We start from the raw sequence: 24,133 nt of genomic DNA on the forward strand, positions 1-24,133 counted from the left end.
TCTACTTTATCATGATGCCTGATTCTGCAGTCAGCTCTCCAGTGGAAGAGAGCTACAGGCATCACTCATGCAATCGAAAGTGCCAAACACTTAAATCAGCCCCAGTTTATAAAAGGGGCAGCAGCAGCAGCCAAGAATGTAAGCATAATGGCAAGCTATAAATGCAACAGAATGGATGGGTAAAGGACTTTCCTTTTCACAAATTGTAACTGAGAGAAAAGTTAGCCCAGAATGTATGTCTTCTCATAGATTGCAAACTCTGCTTATTAGCAGATTCATAAAGACAGGACCTGTCCAAGACTTTTTGTTGCCTGCGGGTAAGGACAGGACGTCTAACTTCAGATGTCTTACTTTACAACAAGACATAGCGGCTTGGGGAAAAACATTCAGGGAAATAACTGAATCTGAGGGATGCACTGGGGAGGGTATTTCATTAGCAGCTCTTCACTGGTATGAAGAGGGGTTGCACACTTCAGCACGCTACTGCCATAGATAACCAGACTGCTGGTTCAAGAGTCAAGACCTACCCAGGCCACTGTTCCTGGCAAAACGTTGATTAAACACACATTTTCCAGGAAAGGGTCTTCTTGGTGATGAGCAATGTTCTGGAAGAGTGGAAGGCACAAGACCTTTTAGGCCTTGAATATAGCTGGTCAGCGGATGATAGCAAACACTATTATGGCAGCTGTAAATGGTGAGTACATATATAAAAGTGATAAAGAGTAAGAGCACAATTACTACTTGTGTGCTATATAAAGACTAGAGCTGCATATTGCTATGGATACCACGTCCTTGCATGGAAAGATCAGCCCACCAAGCACGAGGAAAGGCAAAATAGCACTTCAGCGATCCATTAACTTTATAATATATAAGCTGGAAGGACACCTTAATTAATCTGACTATATTGCTTCACACTGACGTTAATGACGCTGCAGATTAAAAGGGGGAACAGTACTGGCCTAACACAGATGCTGGAAGGATTAGAAGCAAAGGACGTCCAAAGGATTTGGCTACAATTTGAAAAAGAGACCATGTAGGTGATAATAAAAGGACTCCCCCCCCCAAAAAAAATAATTGTGATGCAAATAGAACAAATCTGGAACTAGTGTAAATTACTTCCTTTCCAGCAGCCATGTATGGGGGTGAGCCAAGGGCTCCATAAGCCTCTTGTTTTTGCCAGCTTGCTATCTGAAACATGGGAGGGAAAGGGTCAGTGTTTGCCAAGCACTTTCAGGACACAATCCATGGAATGTATCTGGCTTAAGTTTCACAGTACATATGTCCATAGAACCAGAGCTGACTCCAGAGAAACCAATTGTGTGGGTGGGGGGGTTGTGAAGATGTGACAAAGACAAGGTCCATGGGAAATCGAGAACTGGAGGACAAGGCCTGAATTCTGTCTCCTGGTGGCTACTATTTCTTTTTTGGCATTCTGAATGTTCATTCGTGAGCACTGCCTGCCACAGCCCATAAGCAAATTACTTAACCCTTCCAGTCTCAGTTTGCCCTCCTTGTCCAAAGGAGGAATTATATTCAGAAGCAAGGAGAGGATTTAACAGGTCTCTTAAAACAGTTAGCAAAGTTGTGGCTTTCTTAGGGGTTTATTTTTTCTTATCGCTGAGGAAAGAGGGGAAAGGGTTGTAACTGGTCTGTGACACTGATCGTAAATAAAGTTCCTCTGCTGTTGCAGCATGGGCTGCTATATTCCTTCTCGCTTTCCCATACCAACATGCCTCCTGGTTCAGCCTCCAGCAGTTTCAGGCAGCTGCTGATTCCAAGGGTGAGACTCCCCTTGGAATTATTTATTGCAGCTCTCAAAGGAAGGACAGTGATTTACTGGACGTTTTCTGCAGCAGCTGTGAATTTGCAGCCCAGTGACAGGCCATTCTGTGCAATCCTAATTTTCATCCCGACACAAAAATTAAGGAGCAGTAAGCGGTCCAGGTGAAATGAATGGCTCTCTCACAAAATGCTACCCAAGAAGACCCCAAGAGGAACTCAAAGGCTACTTAGGACCCCTTACCTTTGTTGTATGCCACATAGTCTGTATGCAGAAAATCCCAGTTCAGCCCCAATAGGTAAAGGTAAAGGTACCCCTGCCCGTACGGGCCAGTCTTGACAGACTCTAGGGTTGTGCGCCCATCTCACTTAAGAGGCCGGGGGCCAGCGCTGTCCGGAGACACTTCCGGGTCACGTGGCCAGCATGACAAAGCTGCATCTGGCAAGCCAGCGTAGCACACGGAAACGCCGTTTACCTTCCCGCCAGTAAGCGGTCCCTATTTATCTACTTGCACCCGGGAGTGCTTTCGAACTGCTAGGTTGGCAGGCGCTGGGACCGAGCAACGGGAGCGCACCCCGCCGCGGGGATTCGAACCGCCGACCTTTCGATCGGCAAGCCCTAGGCGCTGAGGCTTTTACCCACAGCGCCACCCAGCCCCAATATCTCCCAATAAAAGGGCTTCTTGCTGACAGGATCACTGCCTAATGCATGATAAAGAACACTGGTGGGTATTATTTTCCCCCTCTTTCTGAGAGAGTATAACCTACCTCACAGGGTTGTTGTGTGGATAAGATAGGGAGAGGGGGAACCAAGCTTGATCTCCTTGGTTGAAAGATGGGACAGAAATGTATGTAAAGTAATGTATGTAAAGAAGTATGGATAACCTGTTAAACTGCCTCATTCTGGTTCAGCTAGCCTTGTATTGCCTGGTTTGAATATTAGAGACTCTTTAAGATGCTGGTGGGGGAAGAATGTGAGGTGAATAATTAATGGACAGAACAGCAACACTTCTCTGATGAAAATAGGGATGTTCCATCCCATAATTTTACTACATAATTTTACTATTATTCCCCACACATCTTACTGAGTTGCCCCAGCCACTCTGCACTGCTTCCAACATATATAAAAACATAATAAAAACATAAAACTTTTTTTTTTTTAATTCCCTATAGAGGATTGCCTTCAGACGGCTTGGGGGCCAGATAACTCCATAACCATAACTCCATAACTGCACCAGCAATAAAGCTGCTTAAGAAATGTATGAATATCACAGAGATGGACAAATTGACAGATTCTGTTTGAATAAAATACAGATTTCCAACCTCCAAATGACTCCCATTTCTTAGTTACTGGAGCATACACTGTCATTTCATTTCACAGAACAGGAATAAGTTTTGGAAATATTCCATATATTGCTTTTTTAAAAAAAACAACACACACCCTCAAACATAAGGAATGTTCAGGATCATTGTCCACACTAGCAAAACAACATCTATGTCAGAAATCAAAGGGGACAGATTACTGCAGTACTTCTGATTAGAAATATTGTGTGTCTGTCTTGCTAGAGTAAAGGAACTACGGCACCCCAGTAAACCATGAGGTTGCATTAACAATTAGAAAATGAAGATCTTCTGATCTCCCTTTTAGGAGGCTGAACACATCCCAGTGAATGAAAAATAGCAATTCTCTTACTACATGCAACACACCAACCTTTAAGCTCCGCATGGTTGAATTAAATTATATTAGAGTGTGGTGCCGATAACACCAAGGTTGCAGGTTCAATTCCCATATGGGACAGCTGCATATTCTTGCATTTCTAGGGGTTGAACTATATTATCTTAAGGGTCCTTTCCAACTCTAAAAAAAATTCTATGATTCTGTGATTATAAGAATATGAAAGGGGCTTGTCTGGTTTACGATCTAGGGAGGCTCAATTTACAGGGCACATAAGGATTGTGACAAACTGAGCCTGTGGCCATGGAATATACTCTCATCAGAGTTCTTCTCCCAGGAGATGGCTGTGGAATTGCAAACGTCAGTGGCTAAGTGCTCTCAGGATATAGAATATAAGCAGCAGCACATATTCTTCAGTGTTGTACAACATTGTTTTCTCCAGGGAGAGCCTGTACTCCTCACTGGACAATAATTTCTGTGGAAGGGCTCTGAAAGTCAAAAACAAAACTATGCCCTCCAACAAGCCACAGAAGAAAATCGAGGCGCACGTCTTTGGGGGCTACACTCTCGCAGGAGCCAAAACAAGACGTCTCAGGATCCAATCAGAAGCCAGGATGGCTTCTGTAATTCTGGGATATCTCGCTTGAAGCAGGACTGTTGAGGGGTATGCAAAACCCAAGAACAAGTGAACAAGCATTCTGAACTGCTGACTGCAAAATATTGGTTCACTGTTATCATTAGAGCCCCATTCAGGCATTCATCTTCTAGGTTAAATTAACATGCAAGAAGGGAGAGTGGTAGCTCCTCCTCACTCCCCTGTTCTCAGCAGCAGAATCATAAAAATGGAGGATCATCTGACACAGCGGGTCACTGTCTGACAAGCTGACCCCGGGGGTACCAAATGGAGTCATTCCTTTGGGGTTATTTCAGGGTTGAAATGTGCGTGAGGGCACCAGCCTACTATGGTTTGGTGTTTTGTTTACTTGCTTGCTTGCTTTTCTTTTCTTTTTATCCCATGGTGATCTCTGAAGTGGTAACCCCCAAAGGGACAACCTTGACATATACTTATGAATATGGAACAAGGGTGTTTTTTGTAGATGGGGGCATTCAATTTTATGTGATTTTCCCCACTTTCAGTCTGAAGTCTAGGAATGTTTTTGCCTTGTTCATTATGTCTGAGGAAGAGTAGAAGGAATTAATTTCATAGCGTTTGTAAAGACAAGGAAGGAAAATAACCCCAGCGCTGACAGTCTACTTTAGCTCTTACATACACTATATTGCCAGAGGGATTTGATTATCAACAGATGAGACTCAGGGTCCTTCTACAGATTGTTATCAGTATTGAATGGCACTCAATTGTTATGAAGCTGCTTCTCAGTGTTATTGAAACTTACAGTAGTGTCATTCACTGAGTAAATATTTCAGCGCGAACGGCTTGGTGCAAAGTAACTCATGGCTCTTGATGCATGATATCAGGATCAAATCGTCCAATGAGGCATCTCACATTATGCTTAGAACTGTAAGGTCAGGGGTACTAAGCAGCCATTTTTACCCCTGACTTTTACAATTGATGGTCCTGTCAGCTTCAACTCTCATGGAAAAACTCCTTAAAATTGCTTAGAATCTCTGGTGTGTTCAAATAAATAAATGCACTGCTAATGGTAACAAATGGGGTGCGGGTGGCACTGTGGGTTAAACCACAGAGCCTAGGACTTGCCGATCAGAAGGTTGGCAGTTTGAATCCCCCCGTCGAGGTGAGCTCCCATTGCTCGGTCCCTGCTCCTGCCAACATAGCAGTTCGAAAGCACATCAAAGTGCAAGTAGATAAATAGGGACTGCTCCGGCGGGAAGGTAAACGGCATTTCCATGCGCTGCTCTGGTTCGCCAGAAGCGGCTTAGTCATGCTGACCACATGACCCGGAAGCTGTATGCCGGCTCCCTCGGCCAATAAAGCGAGATGAGCGCCACAGCCCCAGAGTCTGTCACGACTGGACCTAATGGTCAGGGGTCCCTTTACCTTTTTAATGGTAACAAATAACCTACCATTTAGAGGCACACTGGCGTAGTGCTCTGCTGATCATTTCTCATGAATTTTTTTGACCATTCTCTATGAGTTAATGAGAAAAGAAATCACATTAAAAAATTACCAAAGGGGAAGGAGAAATTTGGTGAAGATAATGGTTTTTTATTATCTAATTTTTTGTGACCTCTGCAAACCATCTCACCAGCGGTCTGTACTCCACAGCCTTCCTAGGTGTCCATGATTCAGTCAAAACGCAGGGGAAGGCATCATGAGGTATCTCTTTCCCTGGAGCTTTTTCAGATCAAGAAGCATATGGGCAGCCAGGGAGGCTGCAAAGAGCTGGAAAAATGTTTACCAAGAGGCCCTTTGCCACTTGGAATGATAAGGCAATGTCAAAACCCCCACATGAACTGAAATTCTCAAGCGCTCCGATAATGAGGCAGAAAAATAAAAGCCTCTTTTGCAGAGGATGAAAACTTTCAAGAAAGTGGAGGCCAGATTTTGTCATCAGACTAGTTATAAGTCCTTTATGTTCTTTGTAGACCACCTGCACAGTTTCAGTAGCATGAGAGCAAATGCCACCAACTGAGTCCTGTCCCTTAATCTTTACATAGACTTAAAAGGATTACAGAATCATTTTCCTGATCTTCAAAAACCTCTTCCCTTATTATTCATCCTGTTGCTACCCTGCACCTTTGGTATGATATAAGTTTATAGGTTTAGCACTCATAGGCTATATGAACAAAGTTCTGGTAACACGGAATATATTTTACAGAGCAGGGGGGGGGTGGGAGAAATTGAAAATGTTTTCTGATGGAACATTGATTTTGTTTTCCTACCGCCTCTGGAAAGTTGTCATTAAAACAACAGATTTCAGTGCTGATGCATATTATTAGAGACGTAATTTCTGAATGTAAGGGACTGTCATGAATTTCTTGGACATTTATAGAGAGGTTGGAGTTTCAGCTCATGAAAGCATAGCATTTATATTCTGTCTTCAATTTCACCTAGGAAGGATATGATCTTCCTGCTGGAGCCTCTGTAACAGCTCTGTTGACGATAGCAAGATAACTCCAAAATAAGTACTTGTATGAGAACCTTTATAAGCTTTGGGCTTTATTCTTAGTAGCCACATAATAGGTTTTGCAGGAAACTGTAAAATAATAAAAATCTGCAAAAATGTAGTTTCTTTTTCCTTCCCTGCACTTTTTTTCATTTATATTTAATGTGATTGAAATTGATTTTTAAGAAACAGGCTGTGTATGATGGGGCCTTTTGACCTTGTAAATGTCATTGTTTACAAGCTTAAAGAGTAATTGAAACCACAGTCCTTGGGTTTATGCAGAAGTTGTCATGTGTAGCTTTTACTACCCTGTAATCCACTTTATTTATTTTTAAAATAATAATTTCTGGATCACATCAACTCCCTAGCCTGTACTGCTGCCTTATTTCCTTTTGATCGCTCAACTTTCTGTTGAATCGATCTGTGGTCTCTTGCTTTTTATTTTGATTAGTTTATTTTCTTGGAACAGTGCCCTATTAGTATGTATTCAGTGTATGCCCAGTACAATAGCAAACTGAGACCTCAGAATTTGGATCTCTTTGGTCACTTATAGCAGTCAAACATTATGTATGCAGAATTGTATGACTCTATGGGAGGGGTCAAGAACTGTCAGGAGCAATCCAGCAATAAATCATACCAAGTAAGTGAAGTTAACTATTTAATAATAATAATAATAATAATAATAATAATAATAATAATAATAATAATAATAATAATAATATCTTTATTGTCATTGCCCCCTCTCGGGGACAACGAAATTACTTTTTATTAGAAGAAACAGGATCTGCTCAGGAATGCCAGGCCTAATGAGAACAGCAACCCTTCTTTGGTAGGTCTTGTCCCTATGAGGCAGTTACAGAGACTGAAGGTTCCCATCTTCCCACAACTGCCTAAGGCTCTTCCTCTCCTGGGTTCTTCCCAAGCAGTCTGAGACTGTGTCTGTGTGGCTGCCTTTGCTCCCCCCACTTCATGCCTCTCCAGGTTCTGGGAGACCAGTGTGGAGGGGAGCTTGTCACAGCAGGAAGGAGAGACACCTGTGCCTCTTCACCAGCCAGACTCATCTCTGCCTCTTGGCCTCCCTCATCCCACTCTCCTGCTTCGGCTTCTAGCTCTGACTCTTGGCTGCTCTCTGCCACAGACTTCCCCCTCTCACTAAGCCCTCTTCAGCTTCCAACACCTTCTCCCAGTCTTCTCCCTCTGACCACTCATCGTCATTCCACCACCAATCCCTGGGCTCTGAGCCTTCTCCCCTTGAGGGTTCCCAACTGCTTCCTTGCATTATTCCTCTACGTCCAACCAGTCCCTGCCAAAAAAACTTCAGGGATGTGGTCCTCCAACTGCTGAGCTACAGATTTGCTCCCACCCCTACCTGCAATTTGGATTGAGGGAAGCCTCCCATTACAGCCTCCCTAAACCTCACATCAGTGGTGCCACACAGTGGCGTAGCGTGGGGGGTGCAGGGGGGGGCCGGCCGCACCGGGCGCAACATCTGGGGTTAGGGCAAATCCACAGGTTAGGGGGCGCAAATCCACGGGTTAGGGGGCGCAAATCCACGGGTTAGGGGGCGCCTTGCCCCGGGTGCTGACAACCCACGCTACGCCACTGGTGCCACACCAGCAATTTGCTGCATTTCTGCTCTGGCTGAAGAAAAGTCCCTCCACATTCAGCATAGAAGCTGGAGAGGAGCTGAGAAGAAGCGGCTCCACAGGTCAGATCTGGTGCAGGACTAAGGACCTCCATCCCTCCTGTCTCTGATTCAGGTTAATAATGTCTCCAGCCTACCAAATCAGCCTGGCTCTGTGCTCAGTCAGTTAGGTCTGATGCTGTTGCTCTAAATTATGGCTCCAATATTGGATGTCTGAACAGCTGTGTAAGAGCAAGCACCAACATTGCCTGAAGCATCACTCCAAGGCTGAGATGATTGTTTCCAGATTCTCACAATTAAAAAGAATGATCTTTCTCCTCTTCTTCCCTCCTTAACTTTTAACCTAAATATCACATCGGGCTAAAGAATTATGTTGGCATTTAAAAAAAAGAAAATCACTCCTAGTGTTTCCCTTTTCCATTTGCCATTATGGCTTCTGCCTCCATAGGAACCATTACCGAATCCTTCCCAACAGCCCTATATATTTCTTAGCTTGGTTTCATAATGTCTATTATCTGTTCATTTGGAGCACAGCTACCATATTAGGAAAGATCATGCCTGCCAGTTCTGTAATGAGTGCTTGACTTTTGCAACTTTAGCATAAACATATAACACATATAAAAATATTAAAGTTCACTAGTCAGCATAACTCTTAAGAGCCACAGAGATGCTAATTGGATTTTCCTTCTCAGTGGTAAAGGAATGGTTTTGCACATTGCTTCAAAAGCAGGTCAAAGATGCTGGATCCCTCACTTATTGATTTTCTTTTCTGCAAGAAAAATGATGATGTTCAAGCAGAACCCATTAATTAGAAGCCTATCTACCAGTTTGATTTTTCCATGTAACTTGCCTCTAAGTAAAAAGGGCAGGGGCAAAGTCCTACTGTACAGCTTTCTGATCCAGAATCCAATTGACCATAATGAGTAGACTCTTCCTCCCTTATTCTCACTGATTAAAGAGAGCTCATGTGTTGCCATAGAAATATTGTTGGACTTGGACTAGAGAGCTATGGGTTCAAAGCAACCCTCAGCAGTGCTACTTGTTGGATTACCTTGGACCAGTTCCCATCTCTCAGCCTTGACTATCTCACAGCTTTGTTAAAGAAACAACAAAATATTATAGTAGAAATAATACTGAAATTAAGTACTCTTAAATCCACTAATTTCAGTAAAAGGAAATTAAGCATGTGTTTTCAAACCCTACCATTGACATGACTGAGACTTAAAGATGCTTAATTTTGGCTGGATCACACCAATGTTTGGCAGAGTCCTGTTCCAGCCTTTTGAGCCAGACTAGGGAGTTGTTCAGTAGTGTCAGCGATCCAACGGGCTTAGGTAGGAGAGGAGCTATGCTCTCTTGGTGGACTAGGAGCAAGTCTTGCATTAATAACTTCCAGGCAGAAACTGAGGATTTAATCATTCAACCTGGATGCCCTACTCTTCCTTCCAGGACTTGTGCAGTCCTGATCCTGGTCCTTCTGGGTAGGACTCTGACAGAGGATGCTTCGTGCTGCAAAGCAAGCACTGAATCAGTGGGACCAAACTTAGGACTTATCTCACTGCTTTCACTGTTCTTGGTGTCTGTAGGGCATAGGATCAAGATTTAGCGGATGAGTCCAGTTGGATCACATTAAGTCATCTTCTGCAGTTTCCTTAATGGATTGCTGTATTTGGATATATGATCTCAGGCACTTTCTCTTATATCCCACTTTATAGCCCCGAGAGACTCTCAAAGCAGCTTACAAAAATATATCATAGTAAAAATGATATCCCTGTTGTGAGCAGGAGTACACAGAGGGCATTTCCTGCTCTCCACACTTAACTTTTGACCTGCTCTTTCAAGGCACAGGTCTGTGCTTAAGAGCTCTGCTTTCAAGCATGGAGGGGGGTGGGTTGCCCCAGAGCTTTCCCCATGAAAACCCACTCTTTTCTGCTCAATAGAAGCAAATGTCAATTCAAGTGGATTGCCATTTGCTCCAATTGAGCTTTAAAGAGCAGGTTTCTGTGGGGAAAACTCTGGAGCAAAAAAAAGGACACTCAGACACAGAGCTTGAATGCATGGACTGTGCCTGAAAAGAGTGGAGAAATAGTAAGCGTATCTTGCCATTGTCCTTTGAAGCAAAAGAGGATGTTATTGAGCCCTTGATGGAGACAACTCTTGCTGGCACTTTGCATTGCCAGGAAATAGCACCCAGTGAGATATTCTGAGGAGGGTCTGAGCAGTTGGATCTCATGTTGGACCCTATGTTGGGGTCCTCCTCTGATTAACTAGGTGTTTGGTTAATTCTAGCTCCAGGGGGAGGCAGATTCTCAGTGGCAGAGCTGTTTTGCATGCAGCAGGTTCCAGGTTCAATCCCTGGCATCTCTAGGTAGGCTTGGGAAAGACTCCCTCTCTGAAACCCTGGAGAGCTGCTGCCAGTGAGTGTAGAGGCAATACTGAGTTAGGTGAACCAATGGTCTGACTCAGTATAAGGCAACTTCCTACACTCATCAGATCATTGTTTACATACACTGTGGATGCAGGTCCATTAAAAGCAATGGGGCTTAGTAACTGATCCCATTAAGATGTGGCATATACAGATCACTCTGGGATGGGATTCTGAATTGTGTTTACTTGGAGAAAATTGAAAGGATCTTTGTTTGTTTGCAAACGGCCCACCTTTCAGACTGAAAGCTGACACAGAAAGCTGGCTCATATCATTGATTGCTCTGGTGTTAGCAATCACAGGGCCTGGTACTGAACAGCAGAAGAGATGCCCAGAAGACTGGGCCATAAAACAAGTCTATGGTGGTGGTTGCATCTGTAGCTTCCAGGAAGGTGGATCAAGTAGCAGCATCTCACCAGGCTCTCAGGCTCAGAGTGGTATTTCCCATCACTGGCTACCTTACCTTATAAATAGGAGATGCTGTGGATTGTATTCAGTTAAGAGCCCTAAATCAACGTCCAATTGGAATCAAATATCCAAACTGGACAGGCCCTGCACACAGGCTTGCAATCTTTAAAAGGGAGAGAGCCACAGGTGGAGGGGAAATGAGGAAAGGGGCACAACTATGGAAGGGATAAAGGAAGTTAATCATATTTTGATGGATAGAGAAAGTAAGGTGATGGGAAGGGCAAAATGTGGCATGAGAAGCCACCCCTAAATTGCTTCTACCAAAGCACGTATTCTTTAATAATAATAATAATCTATTATTTATACCCGCCCATGTGGCTGGGCTTCCCCAGCCACTCTGGTCAGCATCCAACAAAATATTAAAATACAGTAATGCATCAAACACATTAAAAGCTTCCCTAAACAGGGCTGCCTTCAGATGTCTTCTAAAAGTCTGGTAGTTGTTGTTCTCTTTGACATCTGGTGAACTAAAACCCCAATGATGTCAGTGCTAATAGGGATGGCATTGTGAACCAGAGCAAAAAAACTGTAAGCATATTAGAGAGCCCCCCTGTTGCCTTTCTAAAACTGGTCAGAACCTATTCTAATCCCTTGTTCTGGTAACACTGGCAATGCACATTCATGACTCAATGTAATGAAGTCATTTGATGTTTACTATAAGAGCCCTGAGCTTAATGAATTTATAATATTTATGTGAGTCCCTTGGGAATAACTGCCAGGATAATATGTAGGATTGGTAAATGGACATTCACATTTCTATTCTCATTTTCCTCTGGGCGGCCAATAAATGAAGAGACCTTCCGTGCATCCTTTTCATATTAAAAGTATGCAGAAGATCTTGATTATCAAATTTTCTCCAACTTTTAGAAATGAAGTACTCAGCAGAATAACAAAGCAAGTTTAAGAAACTAGCATTACATTTAAGAATTCCCTCCAGTGCTTATTCCAACAATAAACATAATGAATATCTCATTTCATATTAATGTGCACACTCTTCATTATAGTTTAATGTTGTGTATTCATCTTTTTTTAGACAAGAAGAAAAGTCCAGTTCTTCAGCTAGTGCTGAGCCAAAGTGTGGAAGGTGTTTTTCACAAATTCATTATCCTCCCATCCCATAACAGGCACCCTCCCTTTCAGCAAGTTTTGTACCCGTTCATGAACGATTAAGAAAGTGCTAACAAAGCGACAGGTATCCCTGTTGCTCACAATCCAGCCACACACAGTGAATTAACTATGGCAGAATATAGATGCCGGTGTGCATCCAGGTGTCCAGACTGTATGGTCTAATGCTTGTCCCCATTCACATCCTGTGACAATTTGTCATGAATGACTATGTGCAACTAGAACTGGACTGGGGTAAAAATCTTGCTCGGTGACTCTGTTAAGCAATGAAACTACCAACAAGAATAGTTTATGTCATGTATCTCCCCCATTATTTATTATTTTCTTTATACAAGTATTTATATACAGTAACACCAATTCAAACAATATAGCATGCTGGTACACAGCAGTATATAGACACTAAAACATGAGCACCATAAAATGATTAAAATGACTATTTAAAAAAAACCAAATTGAACAGTTGCATAAGCCTGTATGCATAAAAAGTGAAGCCTGAAAATCAAAAGTGAGAGTGCCTGCTAAATCTCTGCTAGAAGGTTGTTCTACAGCATGAGACTGGCAACACTAAACTCCTGGCTTCTGGTGGAAGCCAGTCTGTAACATGGGGGACAACTAGCAGTGCTCCTCCAGATGATCTCAGTGATCAAGCTGGGATATAAGGGCTCAGGTGGTGCTTATATAAGGGATGCGGGTGGCGCTGTGGTCTAAACCACTGAGCCTCTTGGGCTTGCCAATCGGAAGGTTGGCGGTTTGAACTCACATGACAGCTCCCATTGCTCTGTCCCAGCTTCTGCCAACCTAGCAATTTGAAAGCACACCAGTACAATTAAATAAATAGGTACCTCTGCAGCAGGGAGGTAAACGGTGTTTCCGTGCCCTCTGGCACTTGTCCCGTTGTACCAGAAGCAGTTTAGCCATGCTGGCCACATGGCCCAGAAAGCTGTCTGTGGACAAACTCTGGCTCCCTCGGCCTGAAAAGCGAGATGAGCGGTGCACCCTATAGTCGCCTGCCTTTGACTAAATATCCAGGGGCTTAGGCAATCCTTAAAGAATCCTATACCCAAATTGTTCAGGCTTTTATATAACAGCCTGGAACTTATTCTGCAGCATATGTTACAGCCAATGCAGATGTCACATTTAGCAAAGGTGTTACAACGCCATCCGCCCCCATCCACAGCCTAGCCACTGCATTTGGCACTAGCCAGGGCTTCCAGAGCAGCCTCATGGGCAGCCCCACAAAAAGTGCATTGTAGTAATCCAGTCTCAGTGTTATCAATGCATGGATTACAATGGCCAGATTATCTCAATCCAGATATGGCTATAGCTGGTGTACCAGATGAAGCTGATAAAGGGCATTCCAAGCCACAGAGGTCACTTCAGCCTCTAGTAGCAAATATGTATCCTGAAGTGCCCCAGCTCCTTTGTATAAAGTGCAACCCTATCCAGAACACGCAAATGCCTGTCTTCCAGGCGGTTCTGTATATATTAGAAGGGCATACAGACATTTGCCACAACTCTTGAGAAGTTGGGTAATGAATTGGGGTGGGTGGAGAATTGTATAAATAAAAACTACCAAAACAATTTCGCTGAAAAAATGATATGGTTGTCATCAGCACTCTAATTGCTTAGAAACATCATTTCTCATATTCTGTCAGTACGGATGTCACTCTGATAACTGAATGACTTATGATAATTTATTGGGAACTGCTATAGCCTTGTAGTGTAAGGAAGAATTATTATTCCGGCTTTACACTCAGATGATTGAGAGCCATTAGAAGCCCACCGTGCAAAAGAAGGGAGTTTTTTAATACAAAAATAAAAATATCCTATGGCTTCGTATTTTAAGTTTTTAAAGAGAGCTTCTTAAGCACTCATCTTGGACTAAAATGTGAACCATTAAGGTTCAAATGTTTGGGGAGTGAAACATGACCCTATATGACTTTCCCAGTGCAGTGTACGGTGTTCAGCCCACGTAGCTTTAAGTAACAAGCAATACCTATATTAATCACCAAGAATTGAAAATCAAGCAGAACTAGTGATCTATTGACCATACCTAGGACCATGCCTGGTGAAAGTAAGCAAATAACATTACATTTGAAAGTGTAACAGAGTGAGGCAAAGAAACAAAAGCCAAGGAATTGAATTCACTACCTCCCCTAACCCAGAATATGGCGTCTCATATGTTCCACTCCGGAGACTATGCATATTTACCTAAATGAGCATCCCATATTTGGGTGGATCCAGACTACCTGTGCTTAGGTTTCATTGAAAATAATACGGGAAATTAGTTCATTACTTTCCTGATTGATTTCATTTGGGAACCACGTTCAACTAACATTAGTTCCAACCCACTGTAAACAACATGCTTACAGGTATAATGGTCATGTAAACCTATATTCAATTCTACTTAAGACCCAGTACTGTCAATTGTCATTAGGGGCAGAAATTGCATGAATGCAACACTACTGGGTTACAGCTCAAGGCCAAATTACTAACACAACCATCCCCATCCCCATCCTCTCCCCACAGTGTTGCAGCAACTAGTTCATGGTTTGTTAATGGGAAGCCCTCTCCATGTGAAGTAAAATTATTCCCATGTCATTTTACAGAAGCTTGACTTCTCGCACTTCCTCTCATCATTGGTTTTCAATGAGGAAAAGCAAGCAGCTGAAATAATGTCTTTCAGCTAACATGCCCTGGTACAAGGAACTGGCACGCCACCTCAAGCCATCTGTGAAAAGAGCTTGTGGTCCCTCTATGAATGTGGCATTAAGCCTCTCTGAATCTCAGTAATGTATGACCTGGATTACTAGAAAAAGAAATGCTAGTGTATATTCACAGAGGTGCTGTTTGCTGGAATAGCACTTGCATTCCTAATAATGTCACTTCTTGTCTGAATACTAGCAACCATTAATTGGCACACTGTGCCCAAATAAATGCACATGCCTTAGTTATGGTATAAACATGGGCAAGGCAAGCTTGATGTGCTGGTATTGTCATAGTGCAACTGTTTTACGTCCTAGCCTCTTGGAACTCAGCTATACAGCTGTAAATAAAACAATTTAAATGTATTATAAAGTGGAATATACAATGTGACACTAGATGGAGACAGTGAGCTATGCCAAATTCAATGTATTTTTCAAAATGGTTTTTTTTAAAAAAGCATTTTCACATCGGTTTTTTATATGTGTGTAGATTCCACCTTGGAACCCAACCTGTGTTGGACTATGCTTCTGATTCTGGTCCAAAGGGACCCACACATAGCTTTCCTTCCCCACTCCCTCTATTTTTTGGATCAGACTAACTGGAGCCTAACCCTTGCTAAGGCCCAACAGTTGTGCCACTATGATATCCATTTCCCAGGGCCAAACATCATACACCATACCGGCCAGAAACCATGTATTTAATCTAGGGGATCTCTCCTTAGAATAGTTTCACACTGTATGCAGTCTAGGGAAATGGAAAAACACTACAGACCTGCATGCCCATACACCCATCGCAAGCATAACATTTTATACAAACCAATCACAGTGTATATACATTAGGCTGAATACATCCAGCCCATGCAAACTGCCCACCACACAAAAAAATGATGAACAGCATTATAATTGTGTATTTGTGCATGCACTTAGAACTTAGGTTATGTGAAGGAATTTGTGTGGGCCTGATGTTCCTGTTTGTTGCATTCCCCTGGCACACACATGCTAGAATTCAGCGTGATGTGACTCTTATAGAGATCTTGTTGGAGTAAATAACATACAGGGGTGTGCCTCTGCTCAGTGGCTTTCTATGATGACAGTTCCTATCCTCCTTTATTATTACCTGTGTTGACTGGGGCTGATAGGAGTTAGAGTCTAAGTACATTTGGAGGACCACAGGTTCTCCACCTCTGTTCTATGGTACAGGAGAATTATAATGGGTATCTGCTCAGAAGGAAATCCCAGTGTGTTCAATCAGTGGCGGAGCTTCATGCTCCAGCACCGGGGCTGGGCTGGCGTGCGTCCCGGGGATGTGGGTGCGCCGCCCGCAGGGGCATGATGTGCATCCTGTGGGCGTGGCACACCGCCTGTGGGGGCGCGGTGCCCAACGCAGGTGGGGGAACAGCCGCAATGGCACCCCACTGGGATAGCGCTGCCGGGGGCAGTGCGCTCCCCCCGCAGTCCTCTTCCTCCGCCAGTGTGATCAATAGAACTTACTCCTGGGAAAGTGTACATAGTATTGCAGCTTTAGGATGCAATCCAAATCCCTAAACCCCTTGGTGGGGCAGAAGCAGTAGAAGGGGACAGGGCAACTTTGCACAGCCCCTGCATCAGCTCCAGGTTGCCATTAGGTTAAGGCAGCAAGAGCAGCTCAGGATCCAGCAAATCTCTGGCCAGCTCATACCCACCCACTCCCTGCCCTCGGAAAACCCTGCTTGGGGACTTTCTGCTAGCAGGGATACCTCCAAGCTTCTCACCCACCAGACATTTGGCAGACAGAATGAAGAGATTGGTGATGGGTGGTGGGAGGCCTGTTTAATCCACACACATCTATATACACACACATACACCCCATAGCCAGGAACAGGGAGGGAGTTTGATTGCTCTTCCAGACTCTTTCCAAGTCTTTTATCTCAGGAGTAAGTGCTAATGAAGTAGATCACATATGAATGAAGCACAAGGTTCTGAAACATCAACAGAGCAAGCCATGAAGAATTTTGTGTCCCATACCCCATTCTTTATGCCAAGAATGTTCATGATGTCTTGACTGAACAGATCCAGTTGCAATGGGGATCACTTGAGTACCACTTCCCCATCTCTGTGACTGCATCTTAACTGTGGCAGTGAATATTCAGAGCACTGATCTAGCCCTGAAACATCCATGTCCCATTATTTGATGTATACTGTTGATGTCCCCAGCTTTTGGGCTGATTGGACAACTCTCCATCCCCCCATAGTGTACCTCTGTCCTGCTCCTTGTTCCTTTGGTTTCCTTATCCCTGGACTAAAGCTTGCAAAGTCTGAACAGCTAGTTTTATGGTGTTGTTTTTTACTGGGGCAGGGAGAAGGGTTTACAGTTCCAAAGTCTGAGGGAACCTGGTGTACTTGATAGCTCAGAAAAAAACAAGTGTTAGCATGTTCAAGTGATAATGCACAGGTCTGCTGCTTAGCTGAGAAACATGTACTTACTCTTCACCAGCGCTGGAACAGTGAACATTGTTTTTATGTAGAGGCTGCCATCTTGTGGGACATTTGCACATTGCAAAAAAAGTATGTTCTTAGCTATCAAATTAAGGCTGACATTGCCTTAGGTCTCTCTTTAAAACACTGCTCTCAGTGACTAATATTATCCTCCAAAGCATCCTCCATTATTCTCTCAAACAAACCCCGCTGAAAATTAGTAGTGTTTGTACAGCAGAAAGGTCTGGAGGTAGATTTCTCTTAAGCTCACAAACCTCAGCACAAATTAGTTCCTCTTATTAAATGACTGAAATAACATCCACTGATTTTGTGAAGGGCAAATCAGATATTACTTTTGGTATCACAGAACAGATAGACAGACTCGTTACCTTTATTCTACTGTAATTTCCCTTGATACATCATTTCCCTAAATGAAGGTTATAATCGCCTCTTTCCATATCTACAACTCCTCTGCTTAGTTATGAAATCTTTATCTCTGAATTGTGCATATTTTTGATATCTGGAAAGAGATCTTTCCCATCCATTAACATCCATTAGTGGGCATACAATTAGACATAATTCTGTTTCAAAGAGCAACTTAATGTTCAAGTATCATACACATAAAAGTCTCTCCTACAGAAAAGATGTCTTGTGTCATCAGGAATTATACAGGCAAATGGAACAGCTTTTTAGTAATGAGAATGGAGCAATTATTCTGTAACTGAATGTATAAAAAGAGAAAGGAGCAATGCATTGGTCTAAGACAAAATGCACATATTCAAGGCCAAAAAGAAGAGACTTTCATGCCACCATTAATATGATAGAGAGCATGTGATTTTTTTTCCTAACAAGACAATTTGGAAAAATAAAGATTACACGTGAAAAAATCCTTAGTTGGTTGTTCTTTAGAACACAGGAGCAAGTGGCTAGAACAGAGACTGTATATTGAGCTAAATTTAAATTGCATTTAAGCCCAATTGATTTCAATGGGAGAAATTTAAGCAGGTGCTTAAAATCAATAAAAGTGCTTTTTAAAGCATGGCCTAGTTTGAGCACATTGAGACTGCAATTGACTGTATTCCAGGTGCTTCGCTGTAGCTGGGAAAATGGGAGTCAGGGAAGGGAAAGGCTTCCTTCCCATAAACTCCTGATGCCACTGGAGCGAGCAAGCCTCCATCCCCATTAGCCATGTGGGATGGCTGGCAACCTGTAAGACTAGCTCAGCTGAATGTGTGGTCGAGGGTCAGGTCAAGGCAGTTGCCCACCATGCACTCTTGCTTAGTCAAGCTAAAGATACGCTCTGAAATAGTGTTGAAACAGTGTTCTCCCATATCAAACCATTTGTGCTTTGGGGGCTGCCTACAACACACTCCACACTCACATTTCCTGCTGCATCATTAAAGTGACTTAAAACCTGATCCTAAACACATTTTCTTGTAGCCAGCTGAGAGTTAGTTATGCTTAAGGTGTCAGCACCTTCTATGGGGTTTGTGCATATTATAGTACAGTGGGTTGTGGCCGTCATATGGAAGTCATTTCCATGGATTCAGATGGAGCTTAAATCTCATAATATATTCAGGACTGGTTGTGATGGCTATATTTTACCTCCACTGTCAGAGGTAATATGCGTATGTGCCTTTTGATGAACTGAGTGGAAGACAGTGAGTCATGAGGGTGGGGAGAGATAGCGTGTGCGGATCCAGCAGTGCTTGGTTTGTTTTTGATTGTTAGTTTGTTAATGTTGTGTGTGTGTGTGTATGTGTGTATATATATATTATGGGCTGTACCGTGAATCCGCTGGATGAAATAGCGGAAGAACGTTGCCTCAGGAGAGTTCTCAGGGATCATTCACACCCTGGCCGGCACTTTCTTATCTCCTGCCCTCAGGCAGAAGATATAGAAGCATGATTAGTCGCACCAACAGGGTAAAGAACAGCTTCTATCCATGGGCTGTTAGGCTGCTGAATGAAAAGATAACAGCAGGGCAACTGACTTTCGGGTTTGGTGGGTCTGCGTCAGTAAACAAGGGGAATTAATACTAAGAGAGCTGAGTGGGGGGTGCTCGTGTAATCTCACTGTATACAAGTTGTACAAGTGACAATAAAGTATTTCAATTTATTTCAATTTCAATATATGGTGATTATATTGAAAGCTGTCATGCTTTGTGAAGTTTATAAGATGACTTTTCTTGTGGTTGTGCTGCATAGCCTTTTTAAAAAGTTGTTTTGTTAATAGTGTTTTACCGAAGGTGGTTTGTAATTGTTTTACTGAGGATTTGTTAATTATTTTATATGGTTTATGTTGCAATCGTGGTGTTCTGTTTTCTTGCTTATTGTTTTTAAGCCACTTTGTGACTCGTGTGAGTAAAAAGAAGCACAGAAATATAATGAATGAAAATGAATAAAATGAGTACCACTTGCTGGGAACCACAGGAGGTGGCATGGAGTGCTGCTGTGCTTATGTCTGACTTGCAGGCTTCCAATGGACTGTGGACTAGATGGACCACTGGTGTGACCCAGCAGGCTTGTCTTACATTCTAGACAGATGTCATGGGACAGCCATAGATGCAGCCCTCTAATATAGTGGTACCTCCAGTTGCGGGCAGGATCCGTTCCAGAGCTCCGATCAGATCCCAAGCTTTCCACAACTGGAGGACTGCACATGTGCACACTTCCAGGGGTGCCACTTTCACAACCTGAAGTTTATGTTACCCAAGGGTAATGTAAACCAAGGTGCTACTTTAATTTGTCAGCAGCACTTGTTAGTGAGACTGCTTCAAGTCATATGAGCTGGATATCAGAATGCATGCTTGGCCAGCCACTTCAGGGATATTTTTGCTTTCATGCATATGAGATCTTTTGAGCAGCATAAGTTTCATCTTGGGAAAGTCTGGACTTGGGCTGTACAGCTGTGTATGAAATTCTTCTTTATTGCCAATGAGATTTTGAATGACTCTTGTAATTTCTCCCCAAGGATTCTAGAACTTCAGCAGAATGGACACATGGACCTACTGAAGCATAAGTGGTGGCCAAAGAATGGCCAGTGTGACCTGTACTCCTCCGTGGACCCTAAATATAAAGGAGGAGCTTTGGACATAAAGAGCTTTGCAGGTGTATTTTGCATACTGGCTGCTGGGATTGTTCTCTCCTGTTTAATTGCAATGTTGGAAACATGGTGGAATAAAAGAAAAGGCTCGCGGGTTCCTTCAAAAGAGGTATGAGACCCTTCCATTTCATCATAGCACTAGAGGTGAGAAGGAAAATGTGTATTCTGAAATGTTTTACTATAGCCTTCTAGTAGTATATCCCTCTTAATCACCAACATGTGGGGGGATATTGCCTGCGGGCCAGAAGTTCCTCACTACTGATCTAAAAGAACTGTTTTTTCATTTTTTGTAATGGGGAGAGAGCCAAAGGCTACTTTATGTGTGCTTGGATATGCCCAGTGGGGTTTGTTCTACTTCTACCCCTTTGGATAGCAGACCTCAATATCATACCTCAAATGGCTTCTGAAACCCCTTCAGTTTCAAAAGAAGTTTTCAATTTGGAAGGAGAGGCTGCTATTGAGAAACACCAGCCCCAAGGCCACCTTGGCCATATGGTGGTTTCATTGTATCCAAGCCACTGGGTTCAAATTTGGTTCTTGTTACCAGCCCTTGGTGATTTTAATCATTGCAAGGGAAAAAAATTCTCATTTGCTTTCATATTCTTAACACCGTCTAAGGGCCACTTCACAATTACATATTCGGATGTACACCTGAACTGTTTTAAGTGTACATCTAAAAATGTAACATGCAAATGCAATGAACATGTGTTGGCAGACACATGTATCATCCAGGTACACTAATCAGTGAACTGTATTGGCTGCTGCTCTTTATTGAGTGCACTAGGTGTTGCAAACCCAAGTTTGTTTCTGCATAATGTGTGGAATGGCCCTAATAGGCATTCATTTGCTTTGCATAGGTCCATCTGTGCATCTCACTCAAAAGAATGGTGTGCATCTATAAACCTCACCATCATCTAAGAATCAAATGTAAACTAGAGCTTGATTAACCAGCACTGAAATGTTTAAGTCTATTTCCTAGCCTGTTTGGGTGTAGTGTCTCTCCACTTTTGAATCATTCTTTTTAAGGAGGCTTGCCATTTATCAAGGCACATGTGTGTCTGTACTTTTAAGTAAGAGTACAGAAAATTGGAGAATGTAGCAGCACCAGCAAGCATAGGGTCTGATTAATCAGTCTACTATTTAGAAGGCACTTGAACATTATCTTTGTGACTTACTTCTGAATAAAAAGGGGAGGACCATTTAGGTATTTCAGATGTTGCAACATTTCAACTTGGGTGTGGTGGCAAGTAAACACTTGCTGTAAAGTGGTCCCTTGGTCCTTTATATCATGATTTGCTGGCTTGCAACTTGAGTCTTAAAAGAGTTCACATTATACAGTGAAGTTTTATGTAAATTAGAACTTCACATTGAAATTTGTGCTGAATATCCCCTCTATCCAAGGTACAGGGTTCATTCAGTGCTGCAACAGTTATGAACCAATGTTAACAATCATATTATCATCCATTCAGTCCATTGGCTGAAGGGCAATGAGAAGGGCAGCAGAACCCAAAATTGGAAGTCATATTGGGCTGCTGTCCTGTGCTCCAGAATGCAAGCTTCTTCTTTTTTAAAAAAAAATGTACTGAAAATTTGCCTTATGGTTGTGAATATAACTTTCCAGCTGTGAACCAAAATAACCCACGCAGTCATGTCTGCTTGTGTCTGCAGACAGCCTTAAACAATAGCTCTGAGAGAAGTGTGACCTGTCCCCATTAATCTCAATGGGATGTAAACTCTGAAGCCTGGTGATAATTTAAATGTCTGCATTGTTGAATATTTCACTGTTGATCAAGGCACACGTGAAAGAAGAGGAGCAATCATTTTATGGAGCTATGCACAAACCATCCTGTGAGTGGTGTCTCATTTTGATGTCTTGAGAGGGTGGAGTGTGGGTCATGGGGTGGCGTTTGGGCAAATATCACCCCTAAGTCTTTCCCCTTGTTTTCATTCTGACATCAGCTGAGTTAATGTATCATTCTGTAATGTCACAGACTCAGCAGTGACACTGAAGAAAATCACAAAATACCAAATTTGAATAAAATGAAGGACAGACCCTATCAAGTCAGGGAATGCAATGTTAGAAATTAGTATTCAGGCATCATACAAACCAAGGGGAGATAGCATGGTGCCCAATGTTCAGAGATGATGGGAGTTGTAATCCACAACATCTGGAGGCCACCATGTTGTCTACTCCTAGCATAAACAGTAATGTCTCTGAGCTCAATAGGACCTCTGGAGCTCATAGGTACCACTTCAGTTGAGCAATTCTTGGAATGTAATAGAATCAGAAGCCTAGTCAGGGAGTCCATGCCCTAGTACTGATTTAATGCCACAATTGTCATTGACTGTGTGCAAATCATCTCTCAAAATTCTCCATCCTATTTGTGGGCAGGGAAATTGGGGCGGGGGGACTATTTCACTGTATTTTTCAAGAGACGGAGAAGAACTTCTCCAAAAGTTTCTTGGGGATGGGTCTCCCCATTAGCAAAACCAGTAGCACAGCTTATTTTCTTCTTTGTTGCTACCACTGCAAGCAACCATGGCACCAGCTGTCTTGCCAGTCTAGGCACCATTTTGCATCACCCACAATGCCCCTGACCTAGTGTCAATCCAGCACATTAGTACAGGGCACTGTGGGGAGGGCAGCAGACATTTAGAAACAAATGGGTTTTTGCATGGCTTGCCCATAAATCAAATGAAACGAATAGGCAATGTTGAGTCACCTTTATATTAAAATGGCCCACTTTCTAGCTTCCATCACAACATTCAAAACGGGTAGTTGTAGGGAGGAAGGGTGTTCTTAGCAACACTTGTGAAAATGCTACAGGTCCAACATTGGAAATACAATGAAAAATGAAGGTGGCAATATTCTAATTTTATACAATTTGCTTAACTGGACCATTATTTGGACTGTTTCCCTCTTACCTGCTTCTGGTCTTAGCTCATGGCTGTTCTGCATTTTACAGGGCAGCCTTCCCCAACCTGATGCCCTTCAGATATTGTCAGATTGCAGCTCCCATCTATTACTAGCCAGCATGGTCGATGGTCAGTGATAAAGGGAACTGTAATCCAAAACATCTAGAGGGCATGAGACTGAGTAGGCTGCCATAGAGTAACTTCTTTTAAGGCAGATCTCTTATCACTTATCAGACTTAGAGCCTATCTTACTTTGTTACCTCTATCACTATTGCTGCTAAGTCTCGAGACATCTCTGCCATCACAGAATGATACATGTTGAGACATCAGTAATGGCCAAAATAAAAAAGTGGATTTCACCATGACTAGTGTAAGTATTGAGAGTGTCACTGTAAATTTATTTCTATGCTGAAAGATTAACAGCGTGGCAAAGGATGAAGGGGATCTTCAGTGCATATTTCCAGACGAAATACAATTTTGGAGTCAAAATCTGGTCAGTCTTGAGTTAATTCATCTATTGTTGGACCAACTAATTGTTTTAAATGTTGCAAGCTTTCAAACGTAGGCCCACATTTCCTGTACTAGTGCAGTGTGGTTCCCACCAAGACAAGAATTGTATGGCTGCCATATTGTATGGCATGTTGCTTGTGTGAAGTGGCCCCATGTGATGCAGGCTAATTTTAAATATGTTGACGCAGCACACGCAAAGAGACTGGAAATGAAGGGTTGCACTGATGTGGTTAATACTGG

General features: G+C 42.8%; 1 protein-coding gene across 5 annotated transcripts in view; it reads left to right on the top strand.

The window, feature by feature from the left end:
• Positions 1–24,133, top strand: part of GRID2 (glutamate ionotropic receptor delta type subunit 2) — a 798,573-nt gene that overhangs the window by 765,968 nt on the left and 8,472 nt on the right. Inside the window, exons 15-17 of one of the 5 annotated variants that reach the window (XR_013394137.1) lie at positions 20,336–20,576; positions 22,136–22,315; positions 23,799–23,876. Coding sequence is in view for 4 of the 5 variants with exons in the window: in XM_028743834.2 (XP_028599667.1) it covers positions 20,336–20,576; positions 23,799–23,876 (319 nt within the window). In the remaining variant the exon portion in view is untranslated. Of the gene's footprint in view, positions 1–20,335; positions 20,612–22,135; positions 23,771–23,798; positions 23,877–24,133 lie in introns of those variants that run through there. The other 4 variants (XM_028743834.2, XM_028743838.2, XM_028743835.2 and 1 more) reach the window with 4 other exon arrangements.

This window comes from Podarcis muralis, chromosome 9 (genome assembly GCF_964188315.1).
Source record: "Podarcis muralis chromosome 9, rPodMur119.hap1.1, whole genome shotgun sequence".
Classification (NCBI taxonomy): domain Eukaryota; kingdom Metazoa; phylum Chordata; class Lepidosauria; order Squamata; family Lacertidae; genus Podarcis; species Podarcis muralis.